Consider the following 27,879-nt stretch of genomic DNA (forward strand, 5'->3'; position numbering starts at 1 on the left):
TACATCATTCATATGAAAACTGTGGGTGAAAAATGATATTTCCTTGCCATTCTTGAATTTTTGAGTGGCTAATGTTTTTATCAAAAGAGTAATACCCAGGAAAAGATTGTGCCCAAGTTAGTACTGTATCCACATTTGAAAGGTTTCTCCTGAAAATATGCAGTTATCTGCTGTGGTATTGTAACATTGACCCAAAATGTTGACCTGCTGCTAAACCTGCTAAAATGTACTATAATTATATAATGATTATTATTAGTGTTATTAGCTGTAATTACTATTTTTTATCAGTAGGTGCAGTACGGTTGCCACTACCTTACTATCTCTGTTACTTCCGCTACTATCACTATTATTAATATTGCTATCAATGTATGTTTTGTTCTTTTCCTCTGTGCTCTCTCTTGCTCTCTCTCTCTCTGTCTTCTCAACCCAACCAGCCGAGGCAGATGTGCCGCCCACCCTGAGTCCGGTTCTGCTCTGCTTCTTTTAAAAGGAAGCTTTTTCTTGCCACTGTCGCCTAGTGCTTGCTCTTGGTGGGAATTGTGGGTCTAAATAATAATATTATAAAGAGAAGGTCTAGACCTGCTCTATTTGGAAAGTGCCTTGAGCAACATATGTTGTGAATTGGCGCTGACTTGACAATCAAGAGAGCGACCGTGCGGTGTCTACGTCATCGTTTCCAGAAGCGGTGTCTGCCTCCGCCATCAGGCTACTCAGATCAGCGTACATCCCTGTTTATCAGCAGATCATAGAAATATGAACCATTTGTGTGAAAATTTGTCACAATTGCGTGCTGAAGTCTTTGAAGTAATAGCTAAAAAGTGTTTTCTGAGGTCAACCGTGACATTGACCTTTGACCACCAAAGTCTAATCAGTTCACCCTTGAGTCCAAGTGGAACGTTTGTGCCAAATTTGAAGAAATTCCTTCAAGGCGTTCTGGAGATACTGCGTTCAACAAGGCCAAAAACCACGTTTTTGTGAGGTCACTGTGAACTGACTTTGAACTTTGACCTTTAGCCACCAAATCGAATCAGTGTCCTTGAGTCTAGAAATGAACGTTTTACCACATTTGAAGAAATTCCCTCAAGGCGTTACAAGAGATATTGGTTCAAACGACCCAAACCGTGTTTTGTGAGGTCACCGTGACCTTGACCTTCGACATTCGACCACCAAAAATCTAATAAGTTCATCCTTGAGTCCCAGTGAATGGTCCGTGCCATATTTCAAGAAGTTCGTCGAGGCCTTTCTGAGATATCATGTCCATGAGAATGGGATGGACGGACGGACAACCTGAAAACAATATGCCTCCAGCTCTGACTGTCGCCGGCGTAAAGGCATAGAAATCAGATAGTACAATAAGATAAGGGCGAATGATGGACAATGTAAAGTAGAATACAAAAAAAGACAGTAGATGATAAAATATGCAAATGACAATTAAAACCAGAAACCAGTAAGAATAGTAAAGTACGAGATAATTAATTAAAAGCCAAATAAATTAAAAAGGTTTTCGTCTTTTGTCGTTCATCGTTTAAAATGTTCACTGAGCACTTCTCTTACAGCTCTTGGCAGGTTGTAGTTAAAAAAGCAGCGCGGCCTATTTTCTTTTTGTGAAATGTTGTGTATTTAAAAGCCTGGAGAAGAACATCTCTGAGTTTGTGGTGTTGATGTTTGTCGCTCCTCTTCCTGCCTCTGTCATATAGAAACTGTGATTCCAGTGACTGTACTGACCCCATCCAGACCACCAACAGCACTGGATTTCCTGACAAGTCTCATGACACAATACGTATTGTGGTTGTGTTGTGTGTGTATTGGTCCAAGCATCCACACAACAGTCAACAGGCTCCATGTTTTAGACAAGTATTTGGTTTTGATTAGAGTTCCTGCGCTGTTTATTCAGTGCTTTGTTACAGAGACACTGTGAAAAGCCTGGTTTCATATTAAGACTTCTCCCTTCCCAACATGCTGAGAGCTGCTGCACCAGGTCTGTCAGAGACACAATGAAACACAGAGACGGCCTCCCCACTAACATTTGATTTGCTTTTTACTTTCCATTTTATTGCTCTCCTGCTGCTCAGCACCAGCCAGAGAATGTGATCGTTCTTTCACTCAAGCAAAGGATACAGCAGGAGAGGGAGAGTGTCTCAACACCCGCATCCACTGTGTAGGAGAAAACCTTTTAATCCATACTCTCAATCATTACTTTCATGTTTTAGAATGGGCCTGTCGGTTTCAAATGGACACTCTCTCCTTTTAATCAAAACCACTGAGACAAAGGGGAGGGAGCCGTGAGCCGTGAGATGCACCCTGTGGAAGAGTGTAGAGCCTGAAATACATTGCATTCCAATGTAGCTGCTGATCCAGGTCTTTTCTGTTCAACGTACCAGTGCCTGTATTCATGCACATGTTGAGCAGATTAAAATCACTTTTGCGTCTCACAGCTTCCTCCCTCTTTTTTTCTGAATTACTTAGACTGACCCGTCTGGGAAGAACTTGAACTCTGATTCCTTTTAATCAAAAACAAGCCAGGATTTCATGGCTTCCTCCTGTTTCTCCTTTCTTCTGCTGGGCTGTAAATATTTAACTCTTGCCACGAGCTGAGCAGTGATAGTGAGAAGTGTTAGGTATATAGCTGCCAATATACACCAATAGCTTCAATATGATTGGGTGTTGGGCAGTCAAATATTGCCGGCCCTTAAGCTGTTACAAGATGTTGAGGTGTAGGATGAAGACTAAGGTATGCTGATACTTATTGCTTATCCTTTTTGCCCTCCCCCACCCCGACAGATGTGACAGCTGTGAGAAGTGGCTAAGCTGATAGAAATGACTTCCTCCAGAAAGTACCTGCACCAGGTGCTCACAGAGCTGCTCAGCTGCCCCTGCTCCTACCCCTCTGAGGCTGTTTACAGCGCAATCAATATCCAGAGACACCAAACTTCCACAGACCTACCGTTGAGGGATGCAAGTGGCCAAAGAACGTAACTGGTACCAAGCCTTCAGCCAGATTCTGCATCGCTCAATGCTGTCGTACGACAGCACAACGTTAGCGGCACAGCACTGCTGCTACAATGATCAGATGAGACTGTAACAAGAGGGAAAGGAGCTGGAGCACCAAACTAATCAGCACAGAGTTTTCACCAGATCTGCATTAACAAGGTGGAACGTACTACCTTGGATCCTGTGCAAAGGGGACTGGAGTCGGTTTCACTCAGTAAGGCCGCCCAATAATGGGCTGGAGTGTGCAGTTAACCCACCGAACAAGTGTTTCAGATTGAACTTAAAGAAGCCAGGGAGTACTGACACTGTGGGAGTGTGGGTCGCAACGGGGAGAGGATGACAGCAGATGGAAGCTGTGCTTTGTAATTCAAAGCACAATTTCTCCTGCATATCATCAGCATCCGCATGAGCACAAAGAAATGACCTGGATTGTTAATACAATGTTTGTGTGAAATGGTCCTTGCTCCAGACTGAGTAACTTTGGTTTTAAATAAAAGGACATGACATTCAAATCATATATAAATATGAATAGAAGACATGGACAACACAAAGACTGGTGAATATTTTTATACTTATATGTAGACTATGTGTTGAGGAATGAAATAACACTGGTGCCTAGAAAATCACTGCTGTTTTCAGCTGATCCTCATCCCTGTATGTTGCTGCTACTCTTGTTGGGATGTGCTGAGATAAATGTCTGATGGCACTTGTGGTGCAGTGTGAGTTTGTAAGAGTGTGTGTGTGTGTGGAGTGTGCGTTCGTGTGTGTGGAGGATGAGCTTATTTATTGGCCCCTTAATCAAATTTAGTGTCCCATGAAAGATTTCCTGTCACAAGCTGCTAAACAGGGAATAAAGTCAAATGGACTATTGGACAATAAAATGTCTACATGTTCATCTTTACAAAACATCTGTACACAGTAGCTACATGCCACATGCTCCCACAGCAGGAAAACACACTGTTTTATTTACATATAATGCAAAGTAAAACCTTGAGGTAAAAGTAACATCATCTGATTTCACATCCATGTTAGCATATCCTACACTAACCTAAAAAAAATTTTACATGCTGCTACATTTTAAAATGTTATATCATCTTAATGTCTACCATCCAAACTGAGAGGAAAAAAATTAAATTCTACATCCAATGAACACCATATTTGCTGGTGGGAAGCCAGTGAGGATAAGGTCAATGTTGCTGCACTGGAACTCCACCTTGTTGATCAGGGCACCTCTGTGGAAGGGGGTGGGCTGTAAGACTGAGTATAGAGAGCTGAGGTGAAACTGCAACTTCCAGAAATAAAAACTTTAATTAACATTTGCAATAATGTGAATGATTTAAAATCCAGCCCCGCCTGTAACATGAAACACAACATGATGGAAGCAGCCTCGCTGCAATATGGCTGCATTTATATAGTTTCACACACACACACACACACACACACACACACACACACACACACACACCACACACACAACACAGACAGTTAGTTACTAAGGACTATGGACTAACCCATTTATTTTGCAGCCTTGCTGTACGATTTGCTGTTCATGCACCTCAGATGAGTCATAACAAAAGATAAATATACTTACTAACTACAGAAATCCTTTATTTTCTCACCATCACTCATTATGTCCTATTGTGTAAATCTTTGCATTTTTGAATTTTAGTCTTAGTCCTAAGATCCTTAGTTTAGTTTAAGTCAACTTCATCCTTTTCATTTTTAGTCAATATTTAGATCAACTGAAAACTTTTACAAATAATATATAGTCTTGTCTTACTGGTCTAGTTTAGTCAAGACCAAGAATGAGCATTTCAAAATTTTAGGAAAAATGCTTTCAATTAAGATCCGACTAATTTTAGGTCAAATGAAAACAAAAATGAAATAAAGCCTGAAAGTGAGAAGGTAGTATGATTAAGAATGGGGTGTGTGGTCTGGTCTAACTATAACTGAGGAATCTCTGTCTGTATTTAACCTTCAACCACCGATCATCATCGACTCCAGACTTGGTGGGTATGCTGCTGAGGACCAGAGGGAGCTCAGTGTTGGCTGTTAAGTTTTTTCAGTGAAACACTTCCTGAGAAAACTTCAAAAACACTGTGTTTCTGCATGTTACTGGAAGTGAAGAAAAAAGGCGGAGCTACACTGTGACAGCTCTTCCTGGTCCACAAGTAACAAACAAGATGGACATACACACTGAGTGTAAGCAATAGCCCTGTCGACACCCACATTTTGAACAGGCGCGCACAAGTGTTACGATTTAATCACATATAATCCAGACATGAAAGAACGATGAAAATATTGAGCTAACTTCCAGTATGAGTCAATCATTGCTGTGATCTTAACTTTCTGTTTGGTATCCATAACCCTGAGTTTCCAGGAAAAAGAAAGCCCACACAATCATAAAGAGCCCTGTCCAACAGCCCTGCCACAAATCCTCTAACACATCATAATGTTCAGAGTTTTATATTTAATATATCTTTTAATCATTGTAGCAGCTGCAAGTGGAGACAGTGACATTTTAGTGACATTTTCTGTATTTAATTAGAAATATAATAATAATGAACGAGAAATCCAACATTCCAGTAACCTGCAAACTGTCCAACAGACCTTGACCGTCCACATCCTTCAAAACCCACCCAAAACAATTAAGTGTCAAATCATACATTTTAGCAGCACAGAAGGCGAAAATTTAGTACACTGTAAAAAAGTTGCCAATGGGATTTTTCAAATTAATGGCCTCAGAGGTGGTGTGGTGTGATATTAATTCACTAGTGGCACACCTATCTACACATATGTTAGGGTTAAGGTTAGGAGTAACTTGGCAGAGCAACTAAAAATCTAACTTCTTATCAGATGTGGAAATATCAGAGAGAAGATTTTTAGGTTAGAGTGATGAGGTAAAGTTTTATATTACTTTTGCTATTAAAGTAAGAGAGTAACAAAAGAGTAACAAAAAGTTGTTAAAAGCTGTTCAACAGGACTGAGTTATACAGAGTTTCTGCTTCATACCAGCACAGCTCTCCAGGCCACACGTGCGTGACTCAGTGGCAGTGCAGGCGTAGCCACAGGGACGGGTGCGTTTCTGGGTGCCGTGTCCACAGGTTACGCTGCAGGGAGCCCAGGGGCTCCACTCCTCCTCATACTCTGAGAAACACAGGGAGAAAAGATGGATGAAGGGGAGATAGCACCAAGGGGAAAAAACAAAACTATGGAGTAATATATTAAGTGCAAGCTTTGAAGTTTGCCGTGTGAATTCCTCGCCCAGCTGGTGTGTGTGTTATGTAATTAAAAAGCGGCTGAGAAGAGCCGGGTAACGACAGCGTGGGACCTCTGAGTCATGCTCCTCTGTATTTAAACAACACTTGCAGGGGGGGGTAGAAAGAGGGAGAGAACTTCAAAAGACTGGGACGGGGGAGGGGGAAGGGGGTGGGGGTGGTAAGGGGGGGCGTAGCAGGAGTGAAAGTCTTCTTGGAGTGAGAGTGATGATGGCTGTATGCTAGCAAAACTCACTCACTCAGCTTTCAGAGGAGTACAAACTGAGTTATGTTCCAACATTTTATCAATAACTGCAGCTTAATGCTCCAGCTGAATTAATACGTTCGTGTCGCACTGTATATTCAAGATATTCCTGAAATAAAAGCTCAAAATCATATTGTTAGATCACGTGTGAATGGGAAACGCAATAATCAATACCTTGTAAAAAGGTGTGAAGAATAAAATAAAGCCTTTCGAAAAACACTGGCACTGCTACTAAATGAATAGTTGAGGGAATTATAAGGTTCAATCTGCATTCTGAGCGGTTTTGAGATATTGAGCTTCATAGTTTTTGCATTCCAAATAGCAAAACGTATGTGGAACAGGTTTCTTTCATACATGAAAATAACAGACATTGGATATACAATATCAAAATCCTATAACTTGGAATATTTGGAAAAGGTTAAATGCAGATAGAACCTTGTAACCCTGAGAACTTGCTTTCTGCTTGAAATTATATGGTTCTATCTTGCAAAACATGAAAACAAGCAATGATTTTCAGTTTACTCATGATTAGTCATAATTAGACATTTATTTCTTGTTTTATGATGAATTATTATGTTAGATTAGATAATTAGACACATTAGATGTAGGAATTAGATATATGAGTTTAAGTTTTCTTTAGGTTATACAGCAAGTAAGTATAGCAGTATAAATGAATGGAATTAGTGTTTATCGTGTGCCTAAGACCTCATCAATTAAAATGTTGACTATCTAATTACCTACAGGTATTATGTGGCTAGCATGCTAACAGTGAAAATAAACTCCTCAGCAAGATCTGAAACAATTGAAAAAAGACTGAACTTGCATTTGCACTGCTGTCCTTCTCATTGACATTTTCTCATCTCCACTGAGTTTTCTGTCTTGTCTGCCCCTTTTCCCGCTCACTGAAAAGTGAGGTGACCTGACAGAATGCAGACAAGACCACCAATCAGCTTCTGCTTCTCTAAGCGCTGATTTACTCAGAAGTAGAACCTTATAAAACCAGGTTTGACTTTGGAGATAGAACCTTTTTTGTTTTCACATTAAGAAGTCCAAAAGTGCATAAAACTAAAAGAAACACCTCACATAATGTTAACAGGTTGTCACTGAAGGAAAAAAAATGTGAATAAGTAAATTTTGACAAAAATGTCAGATAGAACTTGATAATAATTAATAATATAATAATTCCAAGGAGACAGAATGTGCATCAGATGGTTGTAAGCTCAGACATGTGAATGTTGGGTTGTGAACCAGCACAAATGCCACCTGCGTGCAGCAGCGCATGTTGACTCAACATTGTCATATTGTCAACTTATGAGGTGGCACAGTTGTTAATAAGCTTTCGTCATGTACACATCCAACAGACATGAAGCAACAGCATTCATTCCCAATATTCACTCTTTTTATTCCCTCTCTTTTAGCTCTGGGTTTGGTCTCCACCAACTCCTGAGGGAAACGTCTGGCTCTATAGCTGCTCCACTGATGTCACGGTTCAACTGTGAGCTAGTTCCGTCCCTGGCTTTCCCTGTGTGTGTAGGTGCTGTGGGCGCGGTTTCCCCTACCTGGCTCTGGAGCCCCCCTGCCCCAGCTCAACTCTCTCTCTCACTCAGTCCATATTAAATTCTATATTAAACCTGCTTTTGATTCCCAGTGTCGGATTTTGGGTCCAGAATTAACTTCAAAATGTGACAGAACAATGTAGACACTGACTCCATTCGGCACACTTCTCACCTCTCTAATCCTCCTCCAGTCAGTGAAGAAACCTCCTCTCCTGAACCTCCTCTGCAGGCTGTTCAAAGCCAGATAACTCACTCTCGAGAACCATTTATGACCCCGGTTATTGTGGAGTTTTTTATTTCAGTGTTCCTTAGTGTTTTGTCAGCAGCCTCTTACTCTTACCAGTCAGAGCAGTCTCGAGTATCTTTTGTTATGGGGCTCCTTGCCAGTAGAATAGCTCAGTGGGCTACTGCTCTTTGGAATCAACAGTCACCTCTTCGATTCTTATTCTCCGTTCTCAGCTGAGTTGAGAAAAGTGTTTGATCACCCTGTTCAAGGGAAGGAGGTGTCCAGTAAGCTTCTCTCCTTGCATCAGGGTAACAGAACTGTAGTAGATTATTCTACTGAATTCAGGATTTTGACTGCTGAGAGTGGGTAGGATGAGACCTCCTTACAGGGAGTTTTCAGACATGGGTTAGCAGAAGATATTATGGATGAGATTGCTGCTTGAGATGAGACTGATATCTCTGACTCTCATTTCCCTAGCCACCATTAGATAACTGCCTCAGAGAAGGTCATAGGGAAAAATCTAGCCAGGCAGCAGCCTAGGCCCCCTCCAAGTGCTAGCCCACATAGGTACCCAGCAGCAACCTCTCCATCCTGTCCACCATTGCTACAGTGTTTTCCAAACGCAACCTCAGTAAACAGCTTATCACCTTATTCGTGAAGCCTTCAATTGGACATTTTGAGTATTTGGTAATGCCCTTTGGCTTCCCTGCAGTTTTTCAAAACCTGGTAAATGATGTGTTCCATGACATGCTTAACTGCTTCCCCTTTGTGTATTTGGATGATATTCTCATCTTCTCCCAGAACATGGATGAACACATCCAACACATCAGGTTAGTGCTGCACTGGTTACTTGAGAACAAGTTGTTTGTTTGAGACTGAGAAATGTGAGTTTCATGTTCACTCTGTTAACTTTCTCAGATATGTCATTGAGCAGGGACAAGTTAAGTCTGATCTAGATAAAATCCGAGCAGTGGCAGCCACAACGGGCCCCACAACCCATAAACAGTTGCTGCATTTCCTGGGTCTCAGGTTCTCCAGTGGGGTCATTCATCTAAACTGACCTGCCACCCAGGTATTCATCGCTCACTAACCTTCATTAAATAGCGTTTCTGGTGGCCCATCATGTCATAGGACACAAGAGCCTTCGTCTCTGTCTGCTCTGTCTGTGGCCACAGTAAGATCTCCAGTCACCTGCTGGTCTACTGCGCCCCTTGCCTGTTCCTAATTCACTCCTGGTCCCACATTGCTGTAGACTTTTTACTGGACTGGCCTCCTTCCGAAAGTAACACTACAATCTTGATTATTGTAGATTGTTTTTCCAAGGCAGTTCATTATGTGCCACTTTCCATACTGCCTTCTGCTTTAGAGACAGCAAATCTCCTCGTAAACCATGTTTTAAGATTACAAGGTATTCCTGCGGACATAGTCGATTGTGGTCCCCAGTTTTCTTCTTAAGCGTGGAAAGCCTTTTTCAAGGCATTAATGGCCACAGCAAGTCTTTCCTCAGGCTATCATCCTTAGACCAACGGACAGACTGAGCGAAAAATAAAGATTTGGAATTGGCTCTCCACTGTGTCACTGCCCACAACCTGGCCTCCTGGAGCTCATAACTTTCCTGGACAGAATACGGCCACAACTCCCTCAATTGTCTTCCCGGGACCTGCCTTTGCAAGTGGACTCCCGTAAGTTGGTCCCTCTTCACATTGGACTTTAAATCATTAATTCAACTGTGGTCCGCCTCAAACTCCCCCCATCTTTGAAGATACATCTGGCCTTTCATGTGTCTTTGCTCAACCTGTACAGTGCTTTGCAATAATATTCAACCCCCTCCCCAGATTCTCAATTAGATTGAGGTTTGGCCTTTGACTAGACCATTCCAAGACATTTAAATGTTTACCCTTAAATCACTCTGCTTTAGCAGTTTGCTTAGGGTCATTGTCCTGCTGGAAGCTGAACCTCTGTCGCAGTCTTAAATCTCTGGAAGACTGACACAGGTTTTCCTCAGGAATTTCCCTGTATTTAGCACCATCCATCATTCCTGTAATTCTGACCATTCTCGCAGTCCCTGCCAATGAAAACAATCCCCACAGCATGATGCTGCCACCACCATGCTTCACTGTGGGGATGGTGTTGAGATGGGGTGATGAGAGGTGTTGGGTTTGCACCAGACATAGCATTTTTGTTGATGGCTAAAAAGTTCAATTTTAGCCTCATCTGAGGCTCACCTTCTTCCACATGCTTTTTGGTGAGCTCCAAATGTGTTATATATTTTTTCTCTTGAAGCAATGGCTTTTTTCTGGCCACTCTTCCATAAAGCCCAGCTCTGTGGAGTGTACGGCTGTATACGATATGGACAGATCCTCAAATCTCCACTTTGGAGCTTTCCAGCTCCTTCAGGATGATCTTTGGTCTCTTTGTAGCCTCTCTGATTAATTCCCCTCTTGCCTGGTCTGTGAGTTTTGATGGGCGACCCCTGGCAGATTTGTTTTGGTGGCATATTCATTCCATTTTTTAAAAATGGATTTAATGGTGCACTGTGGAAAGTTCAAAGTCTTTAATAACCCAACCCTGATCTGTCCTTCTCCACAATTTTGTCCCTGACCTGTTTAGAGAGCTCCTTGGTTTTCATGGTGCCGCTTGCTTACAGTAGTGGTGTTGCAGACTCTGGGGCCTTTCAGAACAGGTATATAAATACTAAGGTCATGTGATAGATCATGTGAAACTTAGATTGTGCATAGGTTTGTGTGTGTCTTATTTAAGTAATTAAGTGGTAAGGTAGTTACTAAGACAATTGGTAGGGGTTTCATGGCAAAAAGAGTGAATACAGAGGCAAACAAAAAAATGACAATGAATAAATTAACTTTTAGAGTTTTTTAAAACAAGTCTGTTTTTTTTTTCATTTACCTTCACCGATTTGGACTATTTTCTCTAGGTCCATTACATAAAATCCAAATAAAAATCAGTTTAAGTTACAGGTTTTAAGGCAACAAAATAGGAAAAACACTAAGGGGGTGAATACTTTTGCAGGGTACTGCATCCTCTAGCTTTCTGTGCCCCCCCCTCCTTGTGTCCCATCCCCTGTGTGTGTAGATGCCGTGGGCACAGTTTCCCCTACCTTGCTCTGGAGAGTACCATACCTGCATGTCATTACCTCATCAACCACTTTACAAATACTCTGGCCTTTCCTCTTTGCCAGATTGTTCAGCAACCACAATGGTAGCCAGCTCTTGGCCAATTTGTTGTTTTTGAACATTATCGAGAGTGTTTCTTGTGCTTGTGAACTTTTTGCTTACACAAATTTTTTCCTCTGTGCCCCAGGACTCCAGAGCCAGATCCCACACCCTCCTCCACCCAAGTCTCTGCCTGCTTCACCCTCCAATCTTCAGTCACCAACCAGCCTCTATCTGCATTTGGATTTGGATTCTCCTCATCACCCCAATTCCCTCTCAAGCCCTGGATCAGCCCCTCTACACCATAAGATGTCCATCCTCCATTCTTTCCCTTATTCTCTGTCATCTGGCTGTTGCTTCTCCCCCCTCCGTTGGCTATCTGCGTTCCAGTGCCAGCCCCCAAGCCCCAGTTCAAGTCTCTCTCCTTCTCTCTCACTAAGTCCATATTAAATTCTATTTCAAACCTGCTTTTGGTTCCCAGTGTCTGCTTTCAGGTCCAGAATTAACAACTGAGGCCCTGTTTACACCTGGCATTAACCGTGATCCAATCACAGTTCATACCTGCCATTAGAATGCGTCTCAAGTGACCACTTGTGATCGGATCTCACTTCCTTGCTCTACAGTATATGCAAGTAAACATGCATGCTTTGGTGGCTCACCTGGTAGAGCGCATGCCACATAAGCTTAGTCCTAACCGAGCAGGCACAATGTTAACATGTTCACCACCTTAGTTTAGTGCAGTAGTTTCCAACCTGTGGGCCGTGACCCACTAGTTGGCCGTGAAGGTATTTCAAGTGGGCCGTCAAATCATCTGCAAAATAGTAGGCTACAATTTTGGTGAAAAGATGCAATTATAAAAAAAAATACAAATATAAATAATGTTTTGAAACGTTACTATTTTTTCTTGTATTAAGGACTGTCTCTGTGATATGCTAATGATGGGAACTTTAATGTTATGCTGCCTGACCACATCATATACTTGTTTGCCATCTCAGACTGATTAAAAGATCCCATCTATGGCAAAAACTGGAGAATCAAAACAGATAGCTGGTTAGCAACAGGAAGAGTTAAATGAAAAGATTCAAGAGACAGATGGTGAATCAGCACATGATCTCTACCTGTCAAACAAAAAAGAAAAATGCTATCATTATCACTAAAATAAAAAGTGCTCTGAGAAGACAGTATTTGGCCTCCAGCTTGTTAAGGGGTTGGATGTTGGCTGGACAACATTTTTGAGATTTTGAAGTGGACCATGAGTTGGAAACTGCTGGTTTTGTGTGTTAGCATGCTAACATTAGCTGATAACAACCCACCCAAAGTACAAAAAGTACAGCTGAGGCTGATGGGAATGTCACTAGTTTTTCAAAAGTATTTTCAAGAAAAAAACAGAAGATGGCCTGATGATGGCGCTACATGAAACAAAGTGACAAAGAGAAAAAATTAAAGTAAATTAATATTTGCTATGACCACCCCCACAGAAAAATCTGACTGTGTGTGGGACAGAAAGAGCTTTTTTTGTCAACACCATTAAACATTTGCTTTATAGAGGCAAAATATGGGACTTCATTAGGTTTGATGAGACATTAAAATGACTGTAATATTGATTTCAGTCATACTGCCCAGCCCCATGTTGTGTAAATATGTAATAGTGTGCGTCAGGCTGCACTGCTTTGGTTTTCAGAGAGTATTCTCACCGTAGTTGTCCTTGGCATGCCAATCTTTGTTCCAGTGGCCTCCCCAGTCTCCCTCCACTCCACTGAGGACGAGCTCCTCTGGGTCATAGTTGTAATCCTCTGACTGCTCCTCCAGACTGGCTCTTCCCAACCCGTTCTCTGATTGCTCCGGGTACTCCCAGAACAGTGGCCAGAACAGCTTCTTGTGGCTGCTGGCCCATTCTGAGGACACCACTGACCAGTCGTTACGCTGACTTTCCTTGGCCAGGTCCATCTCCACCTCCGTCGCTGTCTGGGTGTCGTCCACCACCTCGATGGTCACCTGGAGTAAACACATACTTATTGTCCTGTGCAAATTCTTTTTTTTAAATGCCATACAGGCCTACAATGCACCCTACACATAGTATCATCAAACAGCCTCACTCACACTACTGCCTCTGTACAGTTGTAGTCATCTTACAGCAAATATGAGAATCATTTAAAGGAAAACACCAGAGACTTTTGAGAGAGTGTTAAAGAACTCATATGAGTGGTGCAACCGAACAGATGCCATGAAGCTGTGGCAGGTGAAGCACACGCCCACCTGTTGTCGATGTACGGTCCTTCCAGAGCGTTGCCACACGTCTCTTGCACCCTGTTTACACCTGGTATTAAAATGTGATGAAAATGTGCTCAGATCTGCCTGAGGTGGTCTGGCTCGCATTGTATTTGGATCTTAGGTAGATGTAAACATAATCTTTGACACCTACAGCTGATTTGCTGCCACCTCAAATTACTCGCTCTCAGGTTTTGCTCCGGGAGACAGAAACTCCATTTGCACCTGGAATTAAGATGCATCTTGTATCCAGATATGAGTTGAACCTGATTTTAACCTGCACAAACATGCACACGTACACGCACTAACATGCACGCACTGCCAAACCAACTACCAAGATAATGAACCGAGAAACTCAGATTATATCACACACAGAGGGGGTGTGGCTTCGTCATGCTCAGGACGCAATAACTCCACCACATCTTTACATAAAGAATAGTTGTTTGCTGCTGTATTTTTGTTTAAAATAACCTTTAAGTTTGATTGGTAGTCACTCTACAGTTGCAGTGTAATTAATGTCAGCATAATTATTGCATTACTTCCTGTCAGCTGAAAAAAGTTGTACATTAAATCTACATTTAATCTATGGAACATACTGTAAACAACTATTTTAACACAGAGATAATTTTGGTGCTAATCCTCTTGTCAGACATTCAGTTACGTGATCACAGTCTGTGCTAATTCCACAGTGGAAACAGTAAACAGCTTTGCCCTGATCTCCATGTAACAATAGTATCTGACTCTCTGCTCTGATTATGATTCCTGAGAGGGCTGCTCCACAGGTTAGTGAGGGTTCCTGTTTGAATACTCGCCCGTAGAGGACAGGGGAGGGAGCGAAAGAAAAAAAAAGTGAGCGAAAGGTGGTTGCATACATTAGAGCATAAGACTGTTAACCAGTGAATATTGGTGCCTGTACTGTGAAAAGTCCAGTAATAGACGCAGTAGCTGATATTGTGTTATTATTAGCCTTTCCAGCTAACTAGCTAAGTTAGTTGCCACAAGGGACATTCTGAACTGCGCAGACAGACTGCAAGTGACTCAGCTAAGATCTGGAAATTTCTTTGGATCACCAGAAACAGTCGGTGTCACCAGCCAGCGCTGCAGATAGCCAAGTGAAGCCTGGTAGCTTCTTTAACGACGTTGTGGGATGGAAGTTCTATTATTGAACTTCTCACAGTACAAATTCTAATTTTTTACTGGTTCGCAGTCTTGTGCTCTAATGTATACAGCGCATTAACTGGCAAACCACACTTTAAACCTGTTTTACAACAGTTCTCAGTCGTTTCTTCCCTCACTCATCCTCCGAGCAGCTCACCATCAGCCCGCATGCTCACTCCACCAGTGTGGCGATCCAACACTAGGATTGTGTGACTTACCTCCAGCTATTGTGAGTACTGAACAGTTATATTTGCTTGGTTTGAGTGACCCTAGCATCGGTCAGGACAGGGTTTTATTTCTTTCATTTTGTTGCTGGCTTGTGTGTGTATGGGTGAGTGCACATGAGGGGGCCCACAATTCAAAGAGTGCATTTAAGGTGAAATACAATAATTTAAAGGGTATGTTTAAGGTTAAATACCACAGTTTAAAGGTACTTAAAATGGTTTATTAATGGTTGAAATACAGAAGCAAAACAAAATTTGAGGGATGTAAGTACAATTTATTTGTGTAAATACAAAGTTAATTTTGCAAAGAAAGGCCGGTAGACTTGCTGGGTTACTGCTATAAATAGCAGTTATTTCATTTTTTGTCTTATTATTTCTACAAATTATTTTTTATTATTCCTGAAATTATCATTTCCCTTTGAATATAATAAATCCTGACCTAATTTTGGGGAACATAGATAATTGTTTGTGATTCCTTTAAAATATTAATAACCTTGTGAAGCCATATGAATAAAGGAGAAAATAGCTATTGCTAATTAATATTAAAGCACACTCTAAAAAGAAAAACAGATATAAGGGCTTAACTAACTAAAATAGGGAATCAGTTTTTGGACACACTACCACTACTACCTATAGAATAGGGTACAGAAGTGCTACATGTATATAAAAGACTAAATGTGTATTTTATAAGACAAAGAGGAAATTACAAAGTGACATGTTGGTACAAGCTCACAGATGAGGGAGTGATGTCACCGCTGCAGGAGAAGTCTGTTTATTTAAAGATGAGATTAAAGGTGTTCTCTCCTTCTTTGAAAGAAGGTTTTGTGCGGTGGATGAGGGGACAGAGAAATGGAAGAAAAATGTGGCGGGATGGAGAGATGAAGAGATAGCTGGTTCTCACTATCTCTCCGTTTCTCTCTGGCATTGCCACAAACAAGCACAGATGCAGACGCACGTGTAAACACAGACAAGTCCAGACAAAACCCATGTTTTGTGTTCATGTTTCCCACTTCAACTGTTTATAAAGACAAAGCAGCAGCTGAAGACAGAGACTCTGTGGAGGTTTATAGCTGACACCAGTATTATGTATCAGTATATCACCACATTTTCTGTCCCCTCTCTACTGTCTATCAGATAAATGAAAAAATGCCCAAAAAAATTTTTAAAAAAGAATTTGGTTTTAAAAAAGAAGAGTTTGTTGAAAGTTACCTAATGTAGCATGGAAACTCATTGGCTTTTTAAAATGGGATGAATAGTCTCATAACAACATGTTAACATGGCTACCCACTTCCTGAGGCCTGTACTAGGAAGCAACTTCAACATACCCAGGATAACTTTTAGTTATCTGGTTTAACTAAACTATTGAACATTGGCCAATAACCTGTACTATGAAGTTGGTTATCAATGGGCTCAGTCAACCCTGGGTTTACCTGTCCAGGTACGAGCGCATTCATGTGAAAGAGGCAGTTTTTAATTATAAGCAACATCGTCAGAACCATGAATAAAGTGTTGATGTGACAAGAAACGCCGATACTTGCTGATAGATTCAGTTATAGCCATGACCAAAAGTGATATTCAACAAGGTGAAATGTAAACAATATGACTGGAATAAAAAAATGTTATTTCCATGTCTAAATATAATTTCTATTAAAGTCAGACTAAAGATATATTGTAAATAAGTGCATGAATTATCATTACGTTTGAGTATTTTCACTCTTCAGTCTGATGAACATGTGATGCAGAGAAAGTTAAATTTAATGTCAAACTGTTTCTGCTTCAGAAAAGAGAGAAAGAAAAGAGAAGTAGTTGTAGTAGTAGACTTTAGTAGTAGACTGACAAGTCAGTCTGACTGGAAAGTTTAAAATTTATAAATCAAATTTATAATCATGGGTGGGATTATACAATTTTCAACAGTGTGGATAATTTCTAATCAAAGATATCAGAGGTTTGGTTCAGAGCTGCAGTGATGAAGAAGAGAGTAAAATCATCATCGGTGTCAGGAGTCGGATTAAAGAATATCTGTTCAATAAAAATGAAGCTATAATAGTTATTATATATTTATATAGTGTGATAAAATCTCCGTGCAAGCTCTGTTATAAAACAGAGTGGACACATGTTGGTCTGGAACAGCAAAACAATTCAACTGATTTATATAAATGTCTACTGATCATCGTTATTGATCACTTTATTGTAATCTCTTTTGTCCCTGTCAAGGTCCTGTGGGAATGATGACTCAGTTTTTCCAGGTATCTGATTGGTCAGTGGTTTGGCTGTTGACAGGTTTTGATCTGATCCTCTAAGTTAACCTGCACTGGAGCAGGTTAGGAGTTCGGCATCAGTTAGCATGGTGATTTACCCCGGTAACAAGTGACCCACCGTCATAGGACTGAAAACCTAGAGTTAAACATGAAGTTACCTCGATAACCTCAAATGACCTCTGACCTCTGGTCATGTGTATGTCTTTCTGTAAGCCCACAAACATAACAGTGATGCATCTATACATTTAAAAGTTACATACCAGAAATGCTATAATTCCTACTTCATGCTTTTCATGTCTAACATTCAATCTCAAACATGTTATATATGTTTATATATCCTCACATTACATAACCAGACGGTTTTCTTTTATTAATTATTATTGTTTTTAGTCATGCTGGTACCATGTCTGTGGGGATGGCTGTGTCAGACTGAAACATCTCAAGAACCTTTGGATGGCTTGGCACAAATTTGGTACAAATATTCATGGTCCACAGATGATGAATCTTGATAAAGGTCCATATTTTCTTCTTCTGTGTTTTATTTGAAGTGTTGATCCATAAGAAGATATATTTGTAGTTTTAAGAACCAAAACCCATCTCAATGTAGTTTTACATCTGCTCTCTCAGGCTTCTCTCTGCTCTAGAGCTCTAGTAAGAACAGGTCGGTCAGCCAATCAAAAGAGAGGAGGCTCTGAGCCTCTCGTGATTGGCTAACTGTTTTCTGAGTGATCCAATAAAAAATATAGCAGATTTCAGGTAAACACTCAGAGAAACCAAATCCTGCAAGGTTGGATATTGGCTCCAGGTGGGCGGGGCTTGGCGTGGCTGAGTGCGGTGACTGCTTTGTTGTGACATCATAAAGTTCCAGAGGTCCTGACGGCTGGTTTTAAGGCTCAGTTTCTGAATACAGGCTGTGTGCATTTCTCTGTGGACTGAGCGCTTTGATACTTTCACAGTGTTAATATAGAACCTTGACCTGCTCTATCAGGGTTGCTGCAAGTTTCAACAACTTAAATTTAAAGACTTTTTAAGACCTTTTTAAGATCATTATGAATAAAATTTAAGGCCGATTTCATGTCCATACTGGTAAAAAAGTAGAAAGGACATAAAAGAAAATCAGAGTCCTAAAATTACTTGCAAACTAAATGAATTTATCCCCATTTACAAAACTGTGTATTCACAACTGTATGAGAGAGAAAAGGGATTAACACAGCAGAAGTCCTATATAACAAGACCACAACAACTCAACAATTTAATGCCCATCAACTACACTGTGTATGAGAGAGAGAGAGAGAGAGAGAGAGAGAGAGAGAGAGAGAGAGAGAGAGAAGGGAAAGATACAGACACAGAACCTGTTCAGACCTGGTTTTCACATCTGCCTCGGGTGATTCGATCACAGTGGTGACGCTCTCTGTCTCTCACTAACACACACACAAAATTACATTGGACAACGGACCGATTGGCCTAAAAACAACCACGCATACCTGTTTATTTAATAGAGCAGGGAAGTGAGATCCAATCACAAATAGTCAATCGAGACACATGTGAAGATGCATTTTAAAGCAAGGTGTGAACTGATGTACTTAGAGCTGACCACTTGTGATCCGATTACTGAAGACGCATGTTAATACCAGGTCTGAACAGGGCCATAGAGAGACTTGTGTGAGTGAGTGAGTGAGTGAGTGAGTGAGTGAGTGAGTGAGTGAGTGAGTGAGTGAGTGAGTGAGTGAGTGAGTGAGTGAGTGAGTGAGAGAGTGAGAGAGTGAGAGTATTTGTGTATTGGCTGTCTATAGTCTATATGTGTATGTGTATATGTATATGTAAAAGTGTGAGCGTGTGCATAGGAAAAGTAGGTTAGTAGAAAAAATATATACGAAACGTGGTTACTTTGCAAACCATGACCAGCTGTGTGTATGGCCATAGATTTAGATCAGGCCGCAACATTTGTATAAGCTATCAGTTCCACGTTGGTCTCGTTTGTAGTTTTAGTACAGCGTCGTATATGTGGACTATCGAAAGAAAGAACTACAACATGGAACCAATATACACTGTGCCATCAGAGAATTACGTGCCGCCAAACTTTTGTCCCCCCCAAAAAAACAAACATTTTGAAGCGCGACGGAAGTAGTGTTAAATAAACATTAACATTTAAGACCTAAACATGAGGTATTTAAGACCTAGTACATAAAGGGGGCGCCTCTGTGGTTCACCTGGTAGAACACGTACCACATGGGCTTAATCTTAACCACAGCGGCCACGGGTTCAAGTCTGACTCACGGCCCTTACATGTCATCCTCTCTCTCTCCCTGACTTTCCTGTCTCTCCTGTCTCTCTCTCACTGAACTATAACAGTAAAGCCAAAAATGCCCTAAAAAATAACTTTAAAAAAAAGACCTAGTACATAAAACCTTTATGTTTTTGAGACTGTTCAAGGCCTAAAATTCAGATTTTTGAATAAGAGACTTAAGACTTAGGACTCCACGGAAACCCTGTTCATAAACAAAAGAACACATGGACATCTACCTTTATACCCAATGGACCTTTAATCACCTCGATGATCCTCAGGTCAAAGTCTTAATTTGTCTTTATACTTTATGACCAATTACATGCAAAACTAATGACACTCCCATCAGGCTCAGCTGTGCTCTGAGTTTACAATTAGTAAAATGCTAGCATGCTAACACGCTGAACAAAGGTGGAGAACATGGTAAACATTATAGTTGCCTCACAGTTCATGGTTACAGACTTGTGTTTTTGATGAAAGTTGTAAATACATGAGCGTAAAGTAATATAAAGTTCATTATTAACCGGCCCTTGACAATTAATTTCAATCACAGCTATTTTGAGTGAAACTGTTGTTTGCTCTGTCTCAGCTGAATTCAGGATGATACTGTATATACATGTGATTCTACTGGCCAGGCTCTGATCCCCCACAGTCACAACCAGCTAATTCTAGTTAAATAATTATAAAGAGAACAATTTTGTCTCAAAAAAACACATAATAGAAAAACTGTAGAAAACGGGTAAGGAGAAGTGACATGGAATTCCTCATCTAGTCCAACACATTCTGACTCCACAAGTCAAGTTTCTTTATCCCTTATTTTGAAGATCTCAATCACAGTGGAAAATGTTCTTTTGACCTTTTATATTTTCACTTTTACCTTCTTTTTTTTTTTTTTAAATTTCAGAAACCCTGTGTAGATTTCTGACCTTCACAAACAAGTTGGAGCACCCCACTGTTCAGAGTCCTGCATATGGTAGCTATAGACTCAAAGCAGCTGCACAGAGAGTTAGACAGTGGAGAGAGTGATGGAGGGAAAACCAGCACTTAAGTGATGATATAAGCCCAATCATACTATCAGACCAGTGGATGGAACACCATCCACAGACTTGATTTGGCAGGTTAAGGTTTGGTTTCACGCTGGACGCAACCTGACTTTGGGGGTTCTCCCCACACTGCTTACCTGGATGTTAGGGTTCTGTGAGCCCATGTCTGCATTGGCCAGCTCTGGTAAGTTCTTCAGGTCCAGGATAAAGGGCTCAGGGTCTTCCTCAGGTTCAGGAGGGGGGAGGACACCCTGGTGATGGCGCTGGGACCAGTGGTGTCTGGACCTAAGGGAAGGACTAGATGGCAGAGTCTGGAGCAGGTTCTCCTGCTGCAGCTCCCGGAGAGTCTGCTGAACGCCGTCCTGACCATGCTTTGCTAAAAGCTGGGAGACAAAAAAACACAGAAATACTAGGTGAGATATAAAAACATGTAGGAATTTCTGAACATGGTGTTAAAATTTGTACAATAATGTCGTAATATTAGATTAGATTAGGGCTGCGCCAAATTATTTGTTCATCGATTAATCTATCAATTATTTTTTCGATTAATCTATTATTTTTTTATTACTTGATTAATATAACAATGAATTTACCCAAAATAAATATTAAAAACTTGACACCTATATTTCAGTTTTTTCATTCTTTAACACCTTTGTGTTTTCACTGATAAAATTGTCATTTTTAACAGTTTCACCAAGTGCTACACATATTTAGAATCAGCATAACCTCAGCTATATATTAATAATAAATGTCACTCAAAGACGTCAGTACAGTATAATAGAGGTTAATACCCCATAAAACAAAAAAATAGAAAACCAAAAAACGAACCTTGAATTTTTTTATTTGAGTTGTTCTAGAGGTGATTTGAAGTTTCTATCGCTATCTCTTCACAAGATATGCTCATTTTCTGGAGCAGTATTTATGGGTGTTTTTGTCTGTTCATTGAAAAATCAGCTCCAAATCCTCTGTTGCACTAAATATGTGACTGTCACATCCTTCTGTCTGTTTTCTGTCACTTCAATAAACCCTAAACAACTTCTCCTCACTTTGATATCAGAGTAAAACCAGAGACAGTAGAGAAATTGAGACGCTTCATTTCTGATTATTTGCTGTATCTGTGTCATGTAGGTTTCTCCGCCTCCCCGCCCCTGAGGTCTGAGTGTATTCATTCCAATGGCTGAAGTGAAGAAGCCACACGTCTTCAGAACACTCTGACATCAAAATGACATTTTTCAGACAAACAGATCAGGAGAAAATTTACTTTATTGGAGCCCTGCCTCTTGTCTCAACTGCCGACATCGTTTGCCAACTGATAATTGATAACTGATTTACTGATAAGTCAAACCATGGATTAAAATTTAAAACTTAAATAAAGCTTCTTGGTATCATCCACCCAAATGTAGTCAAATAAAGATGGTAAGTGCAATAAGGGTAATTTAACAAACACAAGAAAGTCCAAAACTTAAAAAAAACTGAGGCTGAGGTAGAAAACACAAAAATCTAAACTAAGGTAATCCAAAACACTGGAACAAGAGGAGACACATGAGGAAATGCACAAGGGAAGCGAGCAGGAAGAAACAGCAGCAGAACAGACGACCTGACATCGACAGAGGGGAAGGGAGGCAGGAATAACTGAACACAGGTGAAACACATTAGGGTGGGGCAGACAATCACAACAGAAGGAAACTGGACAAAGACAGGAAGTAACCAAGCATGAGACACACAAGGTAAGCAGTTTCAAAATAAAACAGGAAATAGTCCAAAGAAAGAGTCCAAAAGTCCAAAAACTGTCACACCAAGGCCAGAGCATGACAGGGATCTAATTAAGAGTGAAATGACTTTAGTTACACCATGACCACCTTTCATTGTTTAATCAGTCAAACATTTCTGTTTGTCAACTTAATTAACTTCATTCTTCTTGGGTTTCAAAACAATGAAATTGTATTAAATGGGCAGAATTTGTAACTAATTTTGAATGTGTTAACATTTGATGGATTCTGACCAGGGCTGTCGTCAGTTTGAGGTCATTCTCTGCGCTTCTCTTGAACAGTCACCTGCCATTAACCTGATAGAAACTGTGTCTGCCTCTCGCCCTCCTAAATTTATTAAATCAAAAATAAACAGAAGAGTTATTCATAAAAACCTAATAAAAATTAATACAACTACTAGAACAGAACTAAAAAACAAAACAATTAAACAATTAAATGTGGATTATTAAATATCAGCTCACTCTCTTCTAAATCCCTGTTGGTCAATGATCTGATAACTGATCATCATATTGATCTACTCTGTCATACATAAAAGAATGTGTATTGCCATTTTTAATTCTCCAAAAATCTTTGCGTCACCGTGGGTGGGGGGTGGAGTATTCCTTATTTTTTCACATAAAAGGTGTCACCCCTACAGATGAATATTCTCTCTTTTGCATCCAAGCACACCCAGCTTCTTGAAAAGTTTCCCTAAATTAACGTTACATCCCATCATGTTTGTTTTTTGGTTTTTTGCAGAAATGTCTCAAGTCACAGATTATTTTAAAAAGAGAGTTTGCGAGGAGGAGAATCATGAGGACAGGTGAAACAGTGCAGAGTGCAGGCATCTTTAGTTCTTCTAATATGGAAAGTTAATTCATGTTACTGATGAGATACGGTTAATGTGTCAGGACTGACAGTAGTCTAGTTCTCAGCCACAAGTGGAAGGTGCCGGTGGAGGAGAGGATCAGAGCGCGAGAGAGGAGTCAAAGGAGAGTACCAAGTCTTTAGCAGTGTATTAATGAGTGTATTAAAGCCGACGTTTACATGATTTTAACATCAGTTTTTATTCATCTTCACAGATATTCTCAAAAGATGTTCTCAAAAGCATCGAGTGCGTGTCCCGCAGTGGCTGGAGAGATAATGATAATGAAAATATCAAAATTGCAGCACTCCTCCTTACCCCGGGAATGTTCACAAACATTAATGGTTCATAAGAGTTGCGTTTAACAATGTAACAGGACGCACAGGATACTCTCTTACTAATGAGTAAATTCAGAGTCACAAAAAACTGGTTTATTAAGAATGGTGTATAAAAGCCTCTCTTCTGATTGACTGACTGTTTTCTGAGTGAGCCAATAAAAATATAGCAGATTTCAGGTAAACACTTGGAGAAACCAAATCCTGCAAGGTTGGGTAGTGGGTCCAGGTGGGGCTTGGGGAGTGGCTGAGAGCGGTGACTGCTTTGTTGTTGTTAATTTGTACATGTTTTTTTTAAAGAACTTCCTCTCAGAAATTTTTATAATAAAAGTGTTGTTTGAACTCAAGAATTGCAGGGAAAAACGAATTTTCTTGCATCTTTATTTTGTTGACAAAATCGCTCAAGAGGAAGTGATTCTGTGGGTAACTGTTGCTGCTATGATGGAGATCTATTGTAGAACCAGGCACTGACGCCTGATTTGACTGTCTGTGTCTCTCATTCATTCTCAACATTGATAAAAGTATAAACAAGCATGTTAAGGCGGAGGCTCTATTTCAACATTAGCTATAGTTTAATGTGAGGCTGTGAGAGAGAAGTAGCCTACCAGTGTGATTCCACAGTTAAGTATGTGCCAATAGTCACGGTAGTCAAGTGACTTTAGTCAGCCATAAAGTGTGTAGCTAACTGAGTACAGTAGGCTGGCTACTGAAAGGAAAGACAGTTAAGCTAACCCAGTTTTTTAAGAGAGCGAGGAGAGAGCTGCGTCGTCGCCCCTCACTAACGCCTGATGCCTGCTCTGTTTACCCAACTTACCTCGTTTGTTTTTCTTTTCCTCTGAAAATACCTAAGTAAGGTCATTTTTAATTGAAGCTTTAGCCTATATGAACGTCTGCTAAATATCATTATATCACTGAACTCGTTAATACCTGCACAGGGGGAAAAACAGTGTAATTTTCCCTCATAATAAAGTGCATCATTAATTTAGATTTTAATAGATATTGAACACTTAGATTTAAAAATTTTAAATACAGGTAACAGCTATATTTTTAAAAATATATTTCATATATTTTTAGCTATGAGCTATATTGAAATGAGTGACAATTTTTCTTGTTTCTTACATTACAGATGGCAACTAGAGAAACCAAAGTGCCAATGGAGCCCAATTTTCCTTTGCATGGGCTTGGGGTGATGCCTTTAAAATCCACCATCAGTCGACCGCTAGTTTACACATAATTGATTTAGGTGCAGAGAATGTTCAAGATCAAGGAGCAAAGGGAATAAGTCCTCCTTACTTGTAGCGCTCAGTATATCATTGCTTAATATGGTCAAATCTACAAATCTGCTGGCTTCCTCGGCCTCTGAGCTGTGATGATCAAGACAACACGGTCATGCTGTCCAAAAAGTTTAAGCCACACAACTCATGAGGAAGCTTGAAACAATACTGATGTAAGTCAACACAGGAGATGGAAAGAGGAGACAGATACAGTAGATGAGTGTGAACCATGAGATGTGACTGTTTCAATATTACCCTCTGATTAGCTGACAAAGTAATTACAGGTAAAACAGAGGAAACCACCATCAGAGCATTTCTAATGGGAGGGTTGGGAGGGTTTTAAAATTCAGACTGTTAAAAGGTTTAGTACTTATTAAAAGCTTATGAGGCTTAATGTTAAGTCAAATGTACTTTTGATATATTGAACAAACTGAAATCAACATTTGGAACGCAATTTTGCCAACATTAAATCTCAATAACATGCAGCCTTCAGCTACTTTTTCACAACTTATGTCAGCTCACACTTTCCTCTTTACCCTTACAGAGTGAGCTGCAGGGCGGGCGGTAGAGCAGTTTACCTCACTAGGAGACGCTGAATTGTTCGTGTCTCTGACTGAAGTCGTCTTTGAGTTCGTAGGAAATCCGCTGACCGATACCGATACCACAGTGAGGATCATCAGCCACAGATGCGACACTTCCCTCCGCTGCATCTTCACCGGACCTCTGTGTTGACCTCCAAAGCGACAGGACGCAGAATCCTCCAGCCTCTGTCCTCAACTGTAAGAGCAGCGTTCAAATCATCTGAGCGAGCAGAGAGGAAGATAACACACTCATGTGCGTCTTCTCCGTGCGCATCTGCAGCGCTGCCGCTCCGTGCTCAGTCGCTTGCTCCCTTAAAATAAAAATCCCCGGCATCCGAAGTCTGTTGTTGGTGTGTTCATTTCATGTTCATGTTGGACACCAACATAAAAATCAACGTAAAAATAATTCTCATTGGGCAACTGCAGCTTCAACCCGCGGAGCGGACCGACACACAGTCCTTGGGTCCTCCTGTGCTCAAGTACCACTGAGTCAGTTAGTCCGCTGGTTGTAGCTACTCCAGTCTGTAGTGCTGGTTTAACAGGAGCAGCGCCTCCCCTCTGCCCTGGATGACGCAATGGGGGGAGGAAGAGAAAACATAAACGTGTCGTTTAATTTAACAAACAAAACAACATGTAGGCTAGTTTAGTTTAAGAAAAAAAAAAACAAAACAACAACGAAAAAGATACAAACAAATAAAAATGTAGTTTAATGTAACACACAAACAAATAAACAAAAAATTTGCAGGTTAGTTCATTAAAAAAAAAAAAAAAAATGCAGGCCTACTAAGTAAAGACATGTTTAATGAAAAAGTAGCTCATGTCATTTATAGATAATATAATAAAAATGTAGTTTGATCAACAAAAATGCATGTAATTTAATAAAAAGTCACAGTTCCATTTTAGCACTAGATGATACAATCCCTTGTGACCTGCATTTAGCTGTGATGACGTGAGTGGGGATGATCATGCCTCAACTGTGGGTTTTCAGGAGGGAGCAATGGTGTATATTGAGGTAGGGTGTAGATGGGGGTCAAAGCTTCATTGGGGTCATCAGGTGGGCACCCTCCTTCATAGGTGTTTCGATGACAGGCCCACAACACTGGCTCATCAGCAACATCTGGCTTCCCAGGTGTGCCCCCCTCTGCTTTAACTCCCTCTACTCACCCTGTTGCTGCGGCTGTTGTTTTGGGGTCCAGGTGATGTCTCTCCTCTTGATCCAGAGCCAATGACTAGCCTGTTCGGCAGCACAGGAGACGGCTTTGATTCCTTGCCAAAGGGCATGTCCTCGAATTCCCATGTCCTTAAGTAGCCTGGTGGTTGACTGGCCCACAAAACCTCTGCAGCTGATCCACCAATAACTTCCAGTCTCATGCCCCACCTAGCTGGCCAATGTGTGGCTTGGATGTTTAGGCGTTGTTTAGCGTCACACCTGCACTGATGAACGCTATTCCAGCTGTGGGATGGGACGAGAGAGGAGGTAGGGCGTTGATGGATTATCCGCCTGGTCTCTTAGGGCTGTGCCGCCAGGTGTAACGGCCTTGCGTAAGGCTTGTCTCGCAGCCCACCAGAAGGTGCTTCAGGCTGGCTGGAGATGGACAGAGCAGGCACGTGGGGTCTGCTCCGTACCACTGGTTGAGGTTGATTGGAGATGGCAGGACGTCATAGATGACTCTAATAATGAAGCTGGTTCGATGCGCTTCATGTTCCACAGCTTCTACCAAGAGAATTTTCTCTTCCCCACCTTGTCCCTTCGCTTCGATCGGCCCTGCTTTGCTTGAGCAGTCTCTCAAGCAATATATTATATCTAGTTTCATCAATACAAAAAGTGTTTTAATAATAGAAAAATATAGTTTAAATAAAAAGCATGTAATTTGATAATAATAATAATGATAAACATGTCATTTAATCAACATAAAGAATTAAAATGTAGTTTAATTAACAAAAGGCAGTATAATAAAAAAAAATCATGTGGTTTAATACCCCAAAAACAGTAGTTTAATAGTGTATAAAGTCAGGTAATCTAGTGGATGTCAGAAAACCATGCAGTTTAAGCAGACAAAAGCATTTTCTAGGGGGGTCACTATGACAAGAGTCATTATTCCACACCTAGAAATAAAATGCATATCAGATATCATAAAATCATGATTTTCATATGATTTTTTTTTTTCCAACTTTATTTACAGAACACAGAGTTTGCTAATGCTAGTGAGTGGCATGTGAAATGAGTGAAATGAGTGAGGAACAGGAGGAAAACGCTGAAAAGGAATATTTGGTTGCAAAAAGACACATTTTATTTATGAATTGTATCAGTCACTCTCTCTAGTAATCTTGCCTTGTATGTCCAGAGTTTCAATGCTATATCTTTGATATCTTTTT

The 27,879-nt window shown here is 40.6% G+C and overlaps 1 protein-coding gene across 2 annotated transcripts in view; it reads right to left on the reverse strand.

Annotated features, from left to right (window-relative positions):
• The window catches only part of ism2 (isthmin 2), a 33,364-nt gene extending 7,405 nt beyond the window's left edge, over positions 1 to 25,959 (reverse strand). For both annotated transcript variants that reach the window (XM_022750891.1, XM_022750890.1), the window contains exons 1-4: positions 25,501 to 25,959; positions 20,838 to 21,083; positions 13,160 to 13,460; positions 6,004 to 6,138 (exon numbers count right to left, since the gene is read on the reverse strand). In XM_022750891.1, the coding sequence (XP_022606612.1) occupies positions 6,004 to 6,138; positions 13,160 to 13,460; positions 20,838 to 21,083; positions 25,501 to 25,632 (814 nt within the window). In that variant the 5' untranslated portion in view covers positions 25,633 to 25,959. The remainder of the gene's footprint in view (positions 1 to 6,003; positions 6,139 to 13,159; positions 13,461 to 20,837; positions 21,084 to 25,500) is intronic.
• Positions 25,960 to 27,879: the final 1,920 nt, after the last annotated feature.

The sequence above is a fragment of the Seriola dumerili genome, unplaced genomic scaffold (genome assembly GCF_002260705.1).
Source record: "Seriola dumerili isolate Sdu_G_001 unplaced genomic scaffold, Sdu_1.0 BDQW01000149.1, whole genome shotgun sequence".
NCBI classification, from domain to species: domain Eukaryota; kingdom Metazoa; phylum Chordata; class Actinopteri; order Carangiformes; family Carangidae; genus Seriola; species Seriola dumerili.